At 37.5% G+C, this 15,091-nt stretch overlaps 1 protein-coding gene across 2 annotated transcripts in view; it reads left to right on the plus strand.

Moving 5' to 3' along the window:
- Wrn (WRN RecQ like helicase) overlaps positions 1 to 15,091 on the plus strand; it is a 95,069-nt gene that overhangs the window by 43,186 nt on the left and 36,792 nt on the right. For both annotated transcript variants that reach the window (XM_057752778.1, XM_057752779.1), the window contains exons 18-23: positions 4,437 to 4,624; positions 5,744 to 5,918; positions 8,666 to 8,847; positions 12,613 to 12,714; positions 12,968 to 13,060; positions 14,762 to 14,903. In XM_057752778.1, coding sequence (XP_057608761.1) covers positions 4,437 to 4,624; positions 5,744 to 5,918; positions 8,666 to 8,847; positions 12,613 to 12,714; positions 12,968 to 13,060; positions 14,762 to 14,903 — 882 coding nt within the window. The remainder of the gene's footprint in view (positions 1 to 4,436; positions 4,625 to 5,743; positions 5,919 to 8,665; positions 8,848 to 12,612; positions 12,715 to 12,967; positions 13,061 to 14,761; positions 14,904 to 15,091) is intronic.

Consider the following 15,091-nt stretch of genomic DNA (forward strand, 5'->3'; position numbering starts at 1 on the left):
ATAATAGGAAGGAGAATAAAACTGATGTTATTCAAGGTCTAAGTACGTGTCTGGCACTCTGGCCTCAGATGACCTCAGGACCATTTGTCAAAATAGCCATTATTATCATCATATTTCTTCAGTTGTCACAGGATAGTACATTTCCCTGGTTTTCTGGCTTTCCCACTATGCCCTTCCCAAGTCTCTTCTGTTGCTTTGTACCTCCCTGTTTTCTTAAGGTTGGCGTGTCCAGTGCCTCGCTCTTTCTGTGTTCGTCTTCATGATTGTCTAATATAGCATACAGATTTAAATACCATCTGTTGACGGAGAATCCTCACCTTTACATCCTTGTCTTGGATTAATACCACCAAGATGTGCCTGAGTTCCTCTCTACTTGCCAGCATTTGGTACTGTCACTACATTTTGTGTAGCCTACTTCTTCTTTCTCTTAGGCTATCACAGCCTCTTGGTTTCCACCTCCAGTGTGTTTCAGCACAGCAGTCAGTGCGATACTTCTGAGTATCTCTAATAAATTTGTGGCTTCTGTGCAAAGCCCTCTTGTAGTGTTCCATTTCACCGAAAAAGGCAAAAATGGATGGTAACCACATATCACTGAGTTTTATGTTAGCTGGTCTTTCATTTTCGTGTCCCAGTGGTGGCATCAGATTATTAATGGAACCCATCACTGGATTAAATCACTAGATCATGTTAGAGCCACCATGATCCAGTCACCTCGCAGTAGTTGGGTCTGTTTCACATGGATAAGACTATTTTAGTGTCTAAACTGTAACGAGAGGGAGTTTTTCTGTTTCTTTGGGTTTCTATAAGCAGGGGTAGTACCTGACTTGTAACAGTTGGTCAATAATTATTTGGATGAATGAATGAATTCTGGTCAGAAAGCTTGGAATTAGTGAAGTAACTTTCCCACAGGTAGCTATGAAAGAGTTGGGTGTTAAATAGCGGTGCCATAGCATGCTGTGCTGATTTCAAGACAAATGATCTGAAAGAGGCAAACCTGCAGTAGCGCATAGTCCAGCGAGGGAGCTGAGACAGACATGCGGGAAAGCAGAGGCAATAGAAACAAGTGCTGCATCATGCATAGAATGATGCAGGTCGTACAGAAAGATGACCACTGCAATAGCACAGCAGCACAAAGGGGGCAAGTGAAGGTGTTTCCTGGTGCATGTTACTAGCCCCTGCTCTGAAGGTCTGGTTTCCAGTAATTTGGAATGGTTTCATGAGGTAGAGAGCTATGCAGTTGGAAGTCAGGAAGAGTGCTTTTGCTATCCTTCCATAGGCCTTCGATGCTGGGATTGTGTTAAAGGAGGTTTAAATATTTTAAGCAGTTCTTGAATACTCTAAAGGTGGAATTAAATCTTTTATTATGTCTCGCTCTAGACATAAGGAGATCGTTTTTAGTTCTTCCAGTGATTGAGCAGCATATTCTTTCAGCTGAGAGTTCTGGCAGTTTGTTCCTCAAGTAAGGGCTGAGGATCCTTTTCCCCTTCACAATGTGTCTCCAACCAGGAGGAAGTGTTTTTGAAGTCCATGAGACACATTGGCTTGTCCCATTACTTTGTCCTAAGGATCCATTAAAAATATGAGCACACAGTAGACACTGAGTAACCAGAACAAGAGAATAAATACCTCAAATCGGTGTGTGTTTTAAAGTGTGAACTAGTCACTTGATCTGGTTTGGAAGCAGAATAGCCGTATTTTTAACCTTTGTGTCATGGAGTATATGATTCAGCTCTGCCTAAATGTGTGGTGACGTAAGATTAATTTGTATTGTGTTACATTTTGTTGCTTATTTTGCCAAAAACTAGTGAAGAGACACTGATGATGGCAACTCTTATAAAGGAAAAAAATTAATTGGGGCTGGCTTACAGTTCAAAGGTTTAGTCCATTGTTATCATAGTATGAAGCATGGCGGTGTGCAGGCAGACATGCTGCTGGAGAAATTGCTGAGAGTTCTACATCGAGATCAGAAGCAGCAGGAAGAGAGAGAGAGAAGAAGGCCTGGCTTGAGCATCTGAAACCTCAAAGCCCACCCCAGCTGACTCTATCTCTGTGAAGGCCACACCTTCTAACAGCCGAGTCCCACAGCTGATGACAAGCAGAGCTTGAGCCCCAGTACTCAGACCTAGCTTAGACTGTTTCACTACTGTGCCTGCTTCTGTCTGATTTGTATTTATGATCATTCCCTTACTTTTATAAACATGTTATCCACTCATACATTGTATTCCTTATAAGATACAGCCTGGTCTTCTATTTTAAAATGGGCTATATCCTCAAAACCTCTATCTTTATCTTCATGTGTAGTTAAGAAAGGAGTTTGTTAGTACAGTTATAAAGTGTTTGATTAAAAACCTTTGTGGTGATAAAGTTCTTTGTACATGTAAGGTAAAAGTGTAAATTCATAGGAAATTGCAATATTTCCTTTTTTAAATGTTAATTAAGGGTTTTTTGGTTGACTCTGAAGGTGTGACTGGGACCAGACTCCAACCTTGCTGTCCTCCTCCCTCATCCTCCCGAGTGCTAGAGTCACAGGCTGTGCCACCACACCTATAAGGTCCTCTAGATACTAGTCAGTCCTAGTCTCAGACTCACGTTTGCTAGTGTCTTATATTAACACAGATATATCCATTTTAATGCTTGATTAAACAAACTAATTTCTTTGAAAATTGGGCTTTCTGTGACTTAGTCACTAGTATATACATTCCCACTATGTACAGAGAACAGTTCGATTATAAGTCTAAAATAAATGAAATTAATTTGGGTTACATTTTGAAGTGCTTTCACAAAATTCCAATTGCTTGGTTTCATTGAGTTTTATGTGATTTCAGATTCGTTTTAATTCAATTAAGTTATTTTCATTTCAAGAGTAACTGTTTCTTAGTGGTGAGGACCAAATTTTTGTTAGTATTGAGGACCAAAGCCAGGACTTTGCACATGCTAAGCTAGCGCTCTCCCACTGAGCTTCACTTTAGCCATTTAACTGTTCTTCTCTGTGTATGACTGAAAATAAGCTTTAATTTTTCATTTTGGAAACAGGGCTTCTCTGTGTAGCTTATGAGCCTGTCTTAGAACTTGGTCTCTAGACCAGGCTGACCTTGAACTCACAGAGATCCCCTGCTTCTGCCTGCCTTGCCGAGTGCTAGGATTAAAGGTGTGCTCCAGCTGGTTAAGGTTTATTTTTCTAATCTCAGGAAAATTAAGTAATACTTGAAACTTTATCTTAATCTATAGTTTTTTACTGGCAATGTTTATTTTATATTGAACATTTTTATTTTTATTAATTTATATTGTTCAGAATAATGGGTTTCATTATATCTCCATAACATATTTATAGAACTTTGGTCATACTCATTCCCCAAGAAATTGTATTTTGCTTTAATTTTAAGTCAAATTGTATCCATATTTCTTTGCAAATTGGCAAACTGCACATGCATTTATACTTAGCTACAAGATAAATGCTTAAATTAATTTGTGAGGCAGTCACAGTATATTTGAGTAATTAATTTTATGAGGATGTTGTTTCCTCTATCTCCAACAGGTAAAAAAGCATTTTTAAAGAAAGTTGTATTCTTAGCAATAGAATGGCTAATGATTTAAAAATAAAATTTAAGACAACCTATGTTTTCTGATAATGCAATGGAATCGTGGTTAATAGTGATAATGATAGTGATAAAATATGAAACATTTATATGGGAGGTATTTTGCTCACCTACCTTTGAATTTCTGAAAGAAATACTAATTTTTTCTTGTTATCTACTGTGCCTCCTGTCAAGAACTGCTAACCTGAGGACAGACTATGACTTGGTGTCTCAGGAATCAGTTAGTACAGGTTTCACCTTCTGCAGATTCGCTCTCTACAGCATGGCACTGACCACTCAGTGAAACCGAAGACAAGTCGTCAAGGCTGTTAAGAGCGTTGCTTCTACAGCTGAAAAACCGTATGCCAGTATAATTTGTGATGGAACCTTCTCGCCAAACAAAAGATGAATTATATATAGCTTGGCTGTTAAATTATAACCCTGCCAGGGCTTATGGATTGTTAATTACAGATTATTAAAAAACAAATATAATCTCTACTTCTATCAGCACTATAATATAGATGGCTAATAGATAGTTTCAATTTAATGGGGCAAGATAAATTGCATTGAAATCTTATGGATTTACTGTTTCATTTACTAAGTAGGGATAATTTTCTCTTTTGAAAACATTTTTCTTTCTTACTCAGGGCATGTAGGTCAGTGGTAGACCACTCACATACCATGCTCAGGATCCTGGGTTTCGTCCCCAACATGATTAAAAAGAAATATTTAAATAAGGCAATCATGTGAAAGTCTTGGTCATAGTTCCCGTGTTGTCGTGACTGTTGGTCTGGAGAAGACAGTGAAAAAATCAATGAGCTTCCTGTCACTTTAAAATCCATTTATATTGTATTTACCCAGGTTCCGGTCATTGCACTCTCTGCTACTGCAAGTTCTTCGATCCGGGAAGATATCATACATTGCTTAAACTTGAAAAACCCTCAGATCACCTGTACTGGATTTGATCGACCAAATCTGTACTTAGAAGTTGGCCGAAAAACAGGGAATATCCTTCAGGATCTAAAGCCATTTCTTGTCCAAAAGTCAAGGTAAAGATCTAATAACAGAAAAAATTCTTCTTAAATAAGTTACTTATTTTTTCCTATTTCTTATTTATATATGTTTAGTGTTTTGCTACTCTAGCATCTCCTTGAATACGTTGTACTATACTTTCCTATCACAGTAAAGGGACAAGTTCTCTTGTCAAAGGCTTCTTTTTTTTTTTTTTTTTGTTTTTTCGAGACAGGGTTTCTCTGTGGTTTTGGAGCCTGTCCTGGAACTAGCTCTTGTAGACCAGGCTGGTCTCGAACTCACAGAGATCCGCCTGCCTCTGCCTCCCAAGTGCTGGGATTAAAGGTGTGCGCCACCACCGCCCGGCTTCAAAGGCTTCTTTTAAACTGGACATTTCTACAGTTATGTTACTACCTAACCCCTAATCTCTGGTCTTCTTTTCAGTACACATTATTCTCATTATCTATTTCTCCTTATAGTGACCATCTTCCTTCTTAAAGATATATTTTTAAAAAGTGCCTTCCCCCATCTTCTTTTGTGATGTTGTCTTTTCCCATTTTTCTGGCATTGTTTGCCTAACAATATCTTATGCGAATGCTTTCTTCTCGTTTTTATGTTAATTCAACTAGTTTAGATTAATTTTTAGTCCAGACTACTGTACTCTTTCCTAACACACCTATATCGTTGGTGCTACCTGATGTAGTCCATAGATAACTCGCAAGTTTATCATCTGGAGACATATCTCTAAGCTTTGGAGTAATATTTTATCATTAAATCTTGTGTAATATTTTATGCAAGAATGAAGCTTCACTTACCTCTTAAGTAAGGACTGATCTACTGTGCTGTCTTTCTAGAGGTGTTTATATCATACCTTATAAGTTCTAAAAATCAAGTTTTCTTCTAAAAGAGCCAGATTTCTGATTTTAGCTCTAATTTGGGCCAATCTTGAATGCTAGAATTCTGAGTTCACATGGTTCATTTCCACGTTTGTTTGTTCACAGTGTCGGGTTTCCGAGAGCTTCAATGCTGGCTTCTTGGCCTGCTGACTCCTTAAAGACTTAGTTGAAAGCAAAGATTGTGCAAGATAAATCCCAAACTACCCTGAAGCATATATATAATACATGTGTTTGCCTTCTCTGTCTCCACCCTCTCTGCAGCCATGCCTGGGAATTTGAAGGTCCTACTATCATCTATTGTCCTTCCAGAAAAATGACAGAACAAGTAACTGCCGAACTTGGGAAGTTGAACTTAGCCTGCAGAGCATACCATGCAGGCTTGAACATTAATAAAAGGAAGGATGTTCATCATTGGTTCCTTAGAGATGAGATTCAGGTATGAGAACCAGCTGTCTTTCTCTGTTTTTTTTTTTTATAGTAAATAGAAGTATCCATCAAATATTTACTCACCAGATTTTTCAAAGCTTCCAACAGAGCCACACCAGCTATGAGTGTAGTTACTCTGTTAAGGGTAATCAGTAGATGGTGAAAATAGGTGTAATAAACTCCAATCCACAGTTTAGTGTAAATAACAAATTTTATATATCTGTTACTGAGCAACACAGAGGAGAAACACTAACTCTACCAAAGTAGGTTTTGTCATGAGAGTGGCCGTCCCGTCTAGGAGTAGGAAACCTGAGGAGAGTCTTAAGTTTGTCAGGTTAACAGATCATAGGTAATGAGGGCAAAGGCATTAGCTGTGAATCCCAGGAAGGAGCAGCAGGTGTACAGGTGCTTACCTCCCACCTGACAGCACCCATTCTTGTCCTTACTCTTTCCAATGGTAGGAACAGCTCTTTTGCTTGTTTATAGAGTCTTGTTCACATTCACTAATATTTGTATTACTTCAGGGGTAGGGCATTTCGTTGGACACATCTGGTTACTGCCTGTCTCAGTTACTTTTCTGTTACTGTGCTAAGGTACATGATGAAGGCAACTTACAGAAGAAACAGTTTACTGGGGCTCACAGTTTGAGAGGTTGAGTCTGTGGTCATCATGGTAACAAGCATGGCAGCAAGCAGGAAGGCATGTTTCTGGAGCAGTAGCTGAGAGCTTACATCTTGATCCTTAAGCACCAGGCAGGGAGAGCTAACTGGAATGACGTGGGCTTTTGAAATTTCAGAACCTGGCACCAAGCCTACCTCCCCTAGTAAAAGTACACCACCTAATTCTTCGCAAACAGTTCTGCCACCATCAATATTCAACATGAACCTGTGAGGGCCATTCTCAGTCAAACCACACTGCCAATATATAACTTGATTGGAGCATTGATGTCTTAAAAGATGGCTTAATAATCTTCAGTGGCCCTTTCTAATGCAGGAAGTCACTAATTTGAGTCCATCTTATAAAAAGTAAAGTTTATATCAATAGTGGGCATTCTAGTTAAATATTTGTTAGTGTTTGTCTAACTGCTGGCCCTGTAGAATCCTTCCTGGCCGTTAGTCAAAAGCTTCACATATGTTTTGAGACCTTTCCCTTTCTTAACATGGTGAAATACATGTTATCATTTGTGTACATTGCTGGAGACTCTTGGAATTGATTACTCTATGGTGAGTGTTTATTGAGTGCCTGCTGAATCTGCCAGTGTAACCATTTGTAGTCATTTCTATCATTTTACAATGGCTTTTTGTTCTATGGCAGCCACAGAAGCTGTACTTTGTAGCTCTCCATATGTTAAACTGATGTTTGGAATCATTTTCTATTTGATAAATTTTAGAAAAAGATAGACTTTTCTTAAATTTAGTATATACTCAGATCAAATCACAAGTGTGTTTAGCTTTCCATTCTTTGTAACTGTTTGTTCTCAGAGTTTCAGTTTTGTTCTTCCTATATTTTAAGATACCTTTTCTTGAAATAAATTATGAATAACTTGTTTGGTAAAATAACTTTAATTTATACCTGAAAGTTTATAGGGGTAGTTTGAAAATCTGGTTAGTAGTTTAGTTGACATCAAATGAAAAAATAATCTAAATAAGATTAGAATTTTATTGCTTATTAACTACTAGCTGTATCAAACTTGTTTTCTTTGCCAAAACTTTCACTTTCCACGCTTGTGCCTTTATTACCATTTTCTCATCCTTATTTTGCATATTTTAGTTTGATTTCCTATATCCTTCCTCTCCTCCTTTCCTGTCATTCTCCCTGCCCATCCTAGAACATGTTATTAACAGTGCTTTAATTTTATCTGTACTTGCAGATAGTTCTGTTATGTCTTCAGTGAGAGAGACATCTTCCTATCTCCTCTCCTAATCTGCCCCACTGACCCTGTAGGTGTTTATTGCTCTACCTCGCCGTAATTTGCTTACATTGCTATATTAATTTTTTGTTAGTTTTTATGATTTTCTATTTGACTCCCCACTTAAAATGTTGCAAGTTCTCCTGTCTTTCCTGTGTGTTATTGCCCTTTCCCTCCCATGTCTGTGCATACCTAGACCCCTTTCCTTCCCTGTTGGTTTACATCATAATTTGGGTTAGCTGTTATATAGTTATTAACCTAAACATTTTACTTTAATCCTTATATTTCTACATTTTTGCTTATTGTTTTGTATTCTTGTTATTGGAGATTTTTGTTTTCTATGTACTTAACAGTAATTCTTCTGTGAGTTTTTTTCCCAGCCATATAAATGCTGTTTTCCTAGGTTTATTCATATTATGTTGTTTGACAGTTTTATCTTCTTGGTATTGTGCCCATCTAAAAGATGTAGCATCAACTGCTCCTACAACTGCATTTCACTCTACAGTTGAGAATGATATAATTCTTAGAATAAGACATTCTGTTATCAGGTGAGGACACCTGAAACTTCATAATGATACACAAGTTTTATTTACTGTAGCAACTGTTTCCCATAGCTGCAGTATCCGGAGAAACTTCTTTATTGGCTGTTTCTCACAGAGATGAACAGAAATCACTCCTTATGATCACTAACCTTTATCTGTATTTGGATCGATAATCTTTTGGTCTGTAAGTGATTGGCTGAAGTTATACTGAATTCAGTTTTGCATCAGTGAATAAACATTGTCTTATTTTTTAAGTTTTAGTTATGTTGAAATGTGATCTTCATTGTGTTATTATTGTATTCTCAGTGTGTTGTAGCTACTATAGCTTTCGGAATGGGCATTAATAAAGCCGACATTCGCAAAGTTATTCATTATGGTGCTCCTAAGGAAATGGAATCCTATTACCAGGAAATCGGTAGAGCTGGCCGGGATGGACTTCCGAGTTCTTGTCACGTACTCTGGGCTCCAGCAGACTTCAACTTAACTAGGTAAAAATGCTTATTGCTTTCACCTTACAAGTTTCTTTTTTACTTTCCAATAAAATATTGGAGGTAGTGTCCAAATTTTTGGGGGATCTGTGAGTATATTTAAAGGGGCCACAACTGAAAAGTAAGCTAAACTAACAGAACATCCATGAAGAGCACCGTGATCTTCTCACATAGGGGATGAGCCTTTTCTACCAATATCCAGTTAGCATGAGAAGCTGAGAAGGTCAGGACTCTCCCTGGACATGTATTCTTATGTATACTATCCTGTTGTGCAGCAGTGAGCAATACCCGCCCTTTAAATGATATGTCTCCAGATTTACTATTGTTTCCATGATTAGTTTCATAAGCACATGCCGTTGCTCATAGACTGTGAAAATTGCCTTGTTGACTATATATGGATAATCATATCCTAGTGTATTGATAGAGTGCTATCATAAAATAGGAAGTGTTCACTGTTTAAATTTGTGAAAAGGAAAACAACTTAAATACTAAGTAAGTTGTCACTTAAGTTCTGTCAGATTATATTTGAAAGAACAGCTTCAACTTACAAAAATCTTAGGGCAATATTTACCTCTTTATCTATGGGGAACCAGGGAAAAAAGCCAGTACACCTCAACTACTGAGCCTGCTAACATTACGGAGCTTTCAAATGTTCTTCCAGGTTGATGCGTAAGTTAGGATCTTCAGTGGACACATTAGTTCATCTTAGTAGAATGATGGTTGAGCCTACCCAATGCAGCTATTGTTCATCTTCATCATAGAACATCTTCCTCTTAGAACACCATGGCCTGAGTGCCAAGGATACAAACCTAGATAAAAGGAGGCATGGTGCCTGCTTTTGTAGGACTCCATCTAGTTGGAGTGGGAGATCTTAACTAGACAACTGTGTACATACGCATGCATAGTGTTTTTTTTATTATTCTCATTTTGTACTTGGAAGTGTCGATTATTAATTTTTTAAAAGATCATATAAATATATCTTTGTTCTTATTGTTTGTTTTAAGACAGTCTCACTCTGTAAAATTGGCTGGTCTGGAATATAGACCAAACTGGCCTTGAACTTGTAAACATCCCTCTGCTTCTGGAATGCTAGAATTAAAGGTTATCCAAATAGTTTGATAAATGTATTTATTTAATTGTTAAGTGCTATGAAAGAAAGTTGCTTAGAGTGGAGTGTGCTGTTTACCAACTTGGAAGTTCAGGTGATATTCCCTGAAGAAGTGGCAGCTCAAGAGTTGGATTAGAGAAGTCAGAAGTTTTGTGATAAGATCTAAGGTCTTTCTTCTAGGAAGAGTCAGTGTATTTTACATTGTAAGATGTAAGCTGAGCTCTGGTTCACTGTAAGCAAGCGTTCTTAACCATTGAGCTGTCTCTCCAGGCTAGGCATCTCTGTCTTTATCAAGCCTTTTTGAAACTAATGTTAAATATGTTGGATAGAACACATCTGTGAAAGCTACTATTAAATTTGGAATGTATCAAATAGCAGTTGGTTAATACCAGAATTTATTTTATTTGTGCATTATGCTAACATGCTGGAAACATTATAGGCCTGGGTTTTCTAATGCAAGCTCATCAATAGTTACAGTTCTGGTTTACTTGGCTTTTAAAAGGTATGCTAAGAAGTTTATCTCATTAGGATTGATCAGGAAGTAATAGTGGTGCCAGAACACCCATACAGTTGGCACTTATTATCCGTGGGTTTAGGACCCTGAAGTTACCAAACCTCCCACCATGCTCAGATCTCTTGTACAGAACAGCACAGCATTTGTGTACAGGCTGTGTACTCTCCTGTATTCTTTGTCTCTAACTTGCATATAATATCTATTATAAAAATGATAGAAAAATTGTTTTATAATGAATTGTTTCTGGAATAATGACAAGAAAAATGTCTCAGCATGTTCAGTTCAGATGCATCCATCATTAGGTCTGATAGGGGTTTAACTTGGGGCTAACCGAATCTCTAAGTGCAAAGAATGAGATACTTGAACTTTTAGTACAGATAGAGCGTTCTGTGTCCATGACAAAGTGGCAAAAACTCCAGGGTAAGCACACAATAGAGTAGAGCAAGGGTTGAGGATGAAGTTGTACCGAAGATTCTGAATTTATAGAAGAAAACAAAGGGTTGCTAGGTCTTAGCTGCAAGGGTCGCTGTGATTTATGAAAGTTTTAGGTTATCTTATGTTAAAATTCTGTGACTGAGAAAAGAAAGTTGTCTAAATGATCATGCAGTGATTTTAGCTACCTGATGTCTATTTATTTGTTTAATTCTGTGCTGCTGGGTATCAAATCTGGACCTCACTCATTCTAGACAAGCATATGTAGGGCCACAGCCTCAGTCATTTTTAGGTAATTTTATATTTCTTATTATGTGATTTTTGTATTTCTTACTGCAGAGCCATAGCACAGGCAGTGTCCCAATGATTATATTTACTATTTTTATATTCATATCCAGTAGTTACTGCCATCTTTTGTTTCAAAGAGAACAATTTGGAGAATAATCTCAATCTAATGAATCCTTGACTATCTGCAACTGATTTCTCTTAATATTAATGAATTCAGAATTGTTAAAATTTCTTTTTTGTGAAATAATGTATTTAAATTATTTAGTAGTAGCAAAATAAAAATAATAAATATTTTATTGAGTTTCCTTTTTTCAAATGAAATGAACATGAATGAGATCATTTAAATATATTTCATCCCAACCAAATGTACTAAGATACAGTTCTGAGTATAAACATTTGTTTTTCTTGTTCATTCTATCTCAGAAGGATGGGAAACTAAATAAAACTGATTTTTTTTTTAAATCTATGAGCTAGTAAGCATGAGATTAGATAGTTTCACAGGATTCAGTGTTTCCAGGTTAGGGGATTTGGAGAAAAAATACATTGTGAGTAGTGCCATCCATTGATAATAGTTTTGAATGATGAATCATTGTACATTCAGACTTTCTAGAACCCCTTGAATACTGTGTCAGATATTTTGAGTAATCAGAAGGTTGGGTGTTGCAAACATTAGTGAGTGTAGTCCATAATGATGAGGTTCAGCATTATTATCTAGTTCTTATATATTAAATCAGAATTTCATATTGCAAAATCTAAAAACCACTTTACACAGACTTTTTTTAATTCTTGGAAAGATGTGTAATGCTGCCTGGAAGATTTCATCACCTGATATTTGAAATTCATGGAATCTGGTCACAGAAGGCTAGAAGTAACCGTTGTATTGAGCTGTAGCAGCACTGACTCTTACTGATGCAAACAGGTGTCCATAGTCCGAAGCACGTTCAGTATAGTGGCCCAGAGATTAGTTGTGACTGTCCAAGGAAGAAACCTGATTCTAACACTTCCCTGTTGCTCTAAGTGCCCACAGTGCAGAGGGAAAGTGTAGGGCTGAGCTGTCCTCTGAAAGCCCGTGGGATGAAGGTTCGTACTGCAGTGATGAGCCTCTCTCAGTGTTTCTTACATAGATGCTTTCACTTTCTCATAAAACATCCATTAAGGCAAAAGATACATTTCCTGTAAAATGTTCAGGATCCATATATTAGAAAGCTCACTAGAAACTATGACATATGTGGTCTGTAAATCAAACTGAAAACCTTCAAAGTCATCGATGAAATTCTCCTGTCAGGGGCATGACTGGGGAAAATACAGACCGTTCCTAGGGAGACAGAAATTTGGATGCAGTGGGGGATTCTGTGGGTTATAACATTCAAATAACAAAATTGACAGAATAATTTTAAATGTTCTTGTGATTTTCAATTTGCAGGCATCACTTTCTTGAGATACACAACGAAAAGTTCCGATTGTATAAATTAAAGATGTTAGCGAAAATGGAAAAATATCTTCATTCCAGTCGATGCAGGCGGCAGTATGTATTACTTGTTTTATCGGTTAGAAGCACAGGCCTTTAGATGGCACTTGAAAAATGTCAATTAAAGTATTTTTAAAGAATAATTGCTGTATACATGCTGAACTTTAGGATGGGTTTATTTGTGTTTAAATAAATTGATATGGAGTGATGGGGTCCCGAATAACTGCAGTAATGGTGGGATGTACCTCACTGGGTGGTGGGTTTAACATGTCCATATTTGTTCTTTAATTTAAAACTTTCTCTTCGTCAGAATCATCTTGTCCCACTTTGAGGACAAACGACCGCAACAGGCCTCCTTGGACATTATGGGGACTGAGAGGTGCTGTGACAACTGCAGGTCCAGGTAGACATTCCTTCCTGAGGAATCCTAGAAGCTGCCTTCTCCTTCTCAAATCATGCTTCACTAGTTTTAAAAAATGGCATAGTTACTTTATTTAAAATAAAACATTGTAAAGAGGGTGACTTTTATACAATAAAGTCAGAAAATAGTAAGTCTAGCTAGTCAACAGTTACATTTAAATATAAATAGCCTTAAAGTACTCATTAAAGGTATAAATTATCAAAGTGTATTTCAAAAGATTACTATCTGATTTTTTTCCATAAGGGCAAGTAAAGTTATACAGATAGGTTAAAAATAACTAAATACAAAATACTAATAAAATACTAATTAAAAAAAACCCTTAAGTTACTAATTTAGTATTGGCAGTGGGGACTTTAGAACAAAGCATATTATCCAAGATAAAGAAGGACACTGGACAATGCAAAAATGCCAAAGTTCTTCCGAGAAATGGCACCAAGGCTAGAGCCAGGGCATGAGCGAGGGCGTGCAGGAGGGCGAGAGGGCACAAGGAGAAAGGAGGGATGAGAAAGAAAGGGTAGAAAAGGGGGTGATATTGGACATTATTGGCAAGTCTTAAAACTTATAGCGTAAGCCAGTGGTCTGGACACTACGTCAGGCAAGAGCTGATGTTACAGCGTTCAACAGAATTCCTTATACAGCAAGCCTGTTTTTGCTAAGACTTTCAACTCAAAGAGAGTAAGTATCGAACATAATTTCCTTATTTAAAGTCATCTGTTTATCAATAGTGTTCACATCTACAAAATACATTTGCTGTGGCTTCCATTTTATTGTCTGACCAAACAACTGAGCCCCATAACATAGCCTCTTTGACATGTTAGCCATACAGCCCTGAAGTCATAATCCTGCTTATGCACAGACCTCACTTAAGAACCTGCAGAACTAAAAGGGGGAACTAGGTTTCAAACTAGCATGTTGCTGCATAACAATTTTTTTATATTTATTTATTTATTATGTATACAGTATTTATGCTGTCTGCATGTATGCCTGCAGACCAGAAGAGGGTATCAGGCCTCATTACAGATGGTTGTGAGCCACCATGTGGTTGCTGGGAATTGAACTCAGGACCTTTGGAAGCGCAGGCAATGCTCTTAACCACTGAGCCATCTCTCCAGCCCAAGATCATTTTTTTATATTTATTATGTATACAATATTCTTTCTGCATGTATGTCTACAGGCCAGAAGAGGGCACCATACATCATTACAGATGGTATGAGCCACCATGTGGATGCTGGGAATTGAACTCAGGACCTTTGGAAGAGCAGGCAATGCTCTTAACCACTGAGCCATCTCTCCAGCCCCAACAATTTTTTTAAGTTAAAAACTTTTTCATTAGCTTCCTTTTCTGGTGTAAATTAACACAAGCGTCCAGTGTTTATATCATTGACCATGTGGAGCTGCCCGAGCTGGGATCCTGCAGTGCTGTTTTCTTGAGCCTGCTGTCTCCTGAGTGCCTCCATGAAACTTAGCTTCTGGGTATAAGAAAGCACTCTCTGGGATGCTGTAATCTGATTTCTATGTTTTAGATAATGCCACGTGCTCTTGATTGTAATAAGCTTTATTTGTAGTTTCAGAAACATTGGACACATTTGAGATATTTTTAACATGGTTCATCGTTATATCTCTTTATTTCTAAAGGAGCATGCTTTGTCTGCGTTTTCTTAGTATGCTATTACTTTTCTTCAGATTGAGTCATTGCTATTCCACCAACGACCAAGGTGACACATTCCAAGACTTTGGTCCACAAGCATTCCAGCTGCTCTCTGCTGTGGACATCTTAGAGGAGAAGTTTGGAATTGGGATTCCTATTTTGTTTCTTCGAGGATCTGTAAGTGTATCTGTAGTGACTCCTGTAACAGTTTCTGACTGTGCTTTCCGCTGCTGTGACTGGAACTCTGGCTTTAGATGACTTACTGGCAATTCAGAGTCATCTTGAGTTCCAGCTTAACCCTGAAGTTGTTGCTTTGAATAAATTCTGTATCCCATCAGATGCTGTTTTGCTGGCAGTGTTCAGCT

This window comes from Chionomys nivalis, chromosome 20 (genome assembly GCF_950005125.1).
Source record: "Chionomys nivalis chromosome 20, mChiNiv1.1, whole genome shotgun sequence".
NCBI classification, from domain to species: Eukaryota; Metazoa; Chordata; class Mammalia; order Rodentia; family Cricetidae; genus Chionomys; species Chionomys nivalis.